This window comes from Notothenia coriiceps, unplaced genomic scaffold, assembly GCF_000735185.1.
Source record: "Notothenia coriiceps isolate Sejong01 unplaced genomic scaffold, NC01 NC01_scaffold00037324, whole genome shotgun sequence".
NCBI classification, from domain to species: Eukaryota; Metazoa; Chordata; class Actinopteri; order Perciformes; family Nototheniidae; genus Notothenia; species Notothenia coriiceps.
Window position 1 is genome coordinate 1 of NW_011370025.1, and position 2,328 is coordinate 2,328.

The 2,328-nt window shown below is 38.2% G+C and overlaps 1 protein-coding gene across 1 annotated transcript in view; it reads left to right on the forward strand.

Annotated features, from left to right (window-relative positions):
* Positions 1–414: 414 nt before the first annotated feature.
* kcnv1 (potassium voltage-gated channel modifier subfamily V member 1) overlaps positions 415–2,328 on the forward strand; it is a 9,087-nt gene continuing 7,173 nt past the window's right edge. The window contains exons 1-2 of the mRNA XM_010796917.1: positions 415–419; positions 1,192–1,326. Coding sequence (XP_010795219.1) covers positions 415–419; positions 1,192–1,326 — 140 coding nt within the window. The remainder of the gene's footprint in view (positions 420–1,191; positions 1,327–2,328) is intronic.

Sequence of the window (2,328 nt, forward strand, 5' to 3'; positions counted from 1 at the left end):
AAAAGTACAGTCTCTGAAATGTACTCGCAGTAAAAAGTAACTTTTAAACTGGCTGTTTGTGCAAAACAAACTGAACCTTACATCATATTAATATAATAACATAATTGAAAAGGAGCTTAATTTCAACTTGTATTACTGCCATTCTGAATGTATTCAGTGTGAACAACAAAAACAAAGTACCTGTATTTGCTGTCGCCAACATTATGGATGGGTTCCTTTGCCTTTAATATAGGCCTAAACCATTCACACTAAAATGATTATAGTGCATTTTTTGCGCCCACAAGTTCAAACCTCTCCCTTAAGTAAGGCCATGGATGCGGGATGTCTTACTGGTGGTCTGATGAATCGCTTCTGTCGATGTCATCTTCATTTTCAGTCCTGTCGCTGACTGGACTAGCGTTACTCTTGGACATTATGCCGTTAGACCTTTCTCCCGTCTCTGGGAAGCTGTTTCGTCATACATCTTTTACGTTGTTTTCGTCTGTCGGGCATGATCTGCACACCATGGCTCGTCTTCTCTACTTGTCACATCCATTTAGTTTTAAATCAGTCTTGATGTCGGGGAAGGCCCGCAATGATGCAAAATAAAAATAATTCGTAATTCACCTCACATGCATTAAAACAAAAGTAACAAGCCTGTTTTGAAAATGTAAGATGTAGAAAGTACAGATATTTGTGTGTAAAATGTAGGAAGTAAAAAGTAAAATACAGATACCTGAAAAATCGACTTAATTACTTCGTTACTTCCCACCTCTGTTCCAAGGTTCCAAACAGGAGTTTTTTCTGCATTCCTCAACTTTCCCAGTCTTTTGTTGCCCCTGTCCCAGCTTTTTTGTACGTGTTGCAGGAATCACATTTTGTGGTGTTTTATGTAGATAATGTTATTGATTCGTAAAATGTGTGAAAATCGAGAAAGGGCACGTCTCTAAAAGTGTCATTGAAAATTATTGAGATTTGAATTTGATAACCTTGGAGATAGGGGACTCGATCAGATATTCCCAGTAAACCCTCACTACTTGTTAAACCTGACAAGAGACCTGTTAACAAACATTAATCAAAATGTATTTTGTTTATGAAAAATATCTGTGATTAAACACTGTAAACCAATAAAAGTCCCAGGTGACCAAACACTTTTTTATAGTCGCCAATGTTTTTTTACTTCATGTCTGCCTGTGTGTTTCCTCCCTGCAGGAATTACTTCGGAGAGAAAGTGGCTTTGTACTACCTGTGGCTGGGCTGGTATACCAAACTGCTGGTCCCGGCTGCTGCTCTGGGCGTGGTCATTTTCCTTTATGGACTTATCTTTTTCAACTCCAACCCTCTAATGTGAGTCAGAAGGTAATATTATATGGTAAATGAACTTAAACGTGGGAAACACTGGTCTTTTTTGGTCGTACACTTTAAGGATTTTTTTTTATTTGGAATATTCTGGACATCTGTAGTTGTTGTAAATCACTCCATGTAATTATTTCTGATCTGTGTGTGGGAAAGTTTAGACCAATCAATCTATCAATAAATAACCAAATTACATTTTTATACTACTGAAATATTGGCAGAGACACAAACACTCATGCCCCAGATGTTGAGTTATAGTCTAGCAGGAAGGGCCCTCGTGTTTTGTTCTACCGAGGGTAGGGGTATTTCAAAATCTAACAATGATTTTTCTTATATTTAGGGTCTTCCATTAATGAAATTGATTGTTGTCAAATTTTATTTTGGGGGAAAAAAAGTTTTATTGGTTCTTTAGAACTACCCCAATCCCTGAAAAAGAGCCAAATTAGACCAGGCCGAATATGGGAACGGTGACAAAAAAGCCCATAACTTGAGAATGACAACTGTTTTCCTCTTCAGATTTGCTGAGGTATGAACCAGGTTGCTGTCCTACTTCACCAATTATGTACCTAAAAGAATACTGAATTATAGTCCTGTAAACTTAGCTATAGTTTAGACAGAAGTTGTACGTTTTGGTGATAGGAACATAGGACTCAATCACTTTTCTCAGAGATATATCTCCATCAACACCATACGTGAGAAAATTGGAAAAGACATGTCTAACTGTCTACCAGCATGTCGTGCACTCACTGGCTGTGGCACAACAAGTAGTTTGTACAGAATAGGAAAGAAAACAGCATTCACCAAATCAAGACCCCATCTCAGCGAGCTCAAATATCTGGCCCAATGTTGGACTCTCTGCCAGCCTTGGAAAAGAGTCTTTGCCAGTCACAAGAGAATTTGCGCTTCTGCTATATGGAAAAAAGGAAAATAGGACTCCCTGGATGTGGCACAAACTTGGATGAACTCGAGGTTCATAATTGCATCAACAACAAT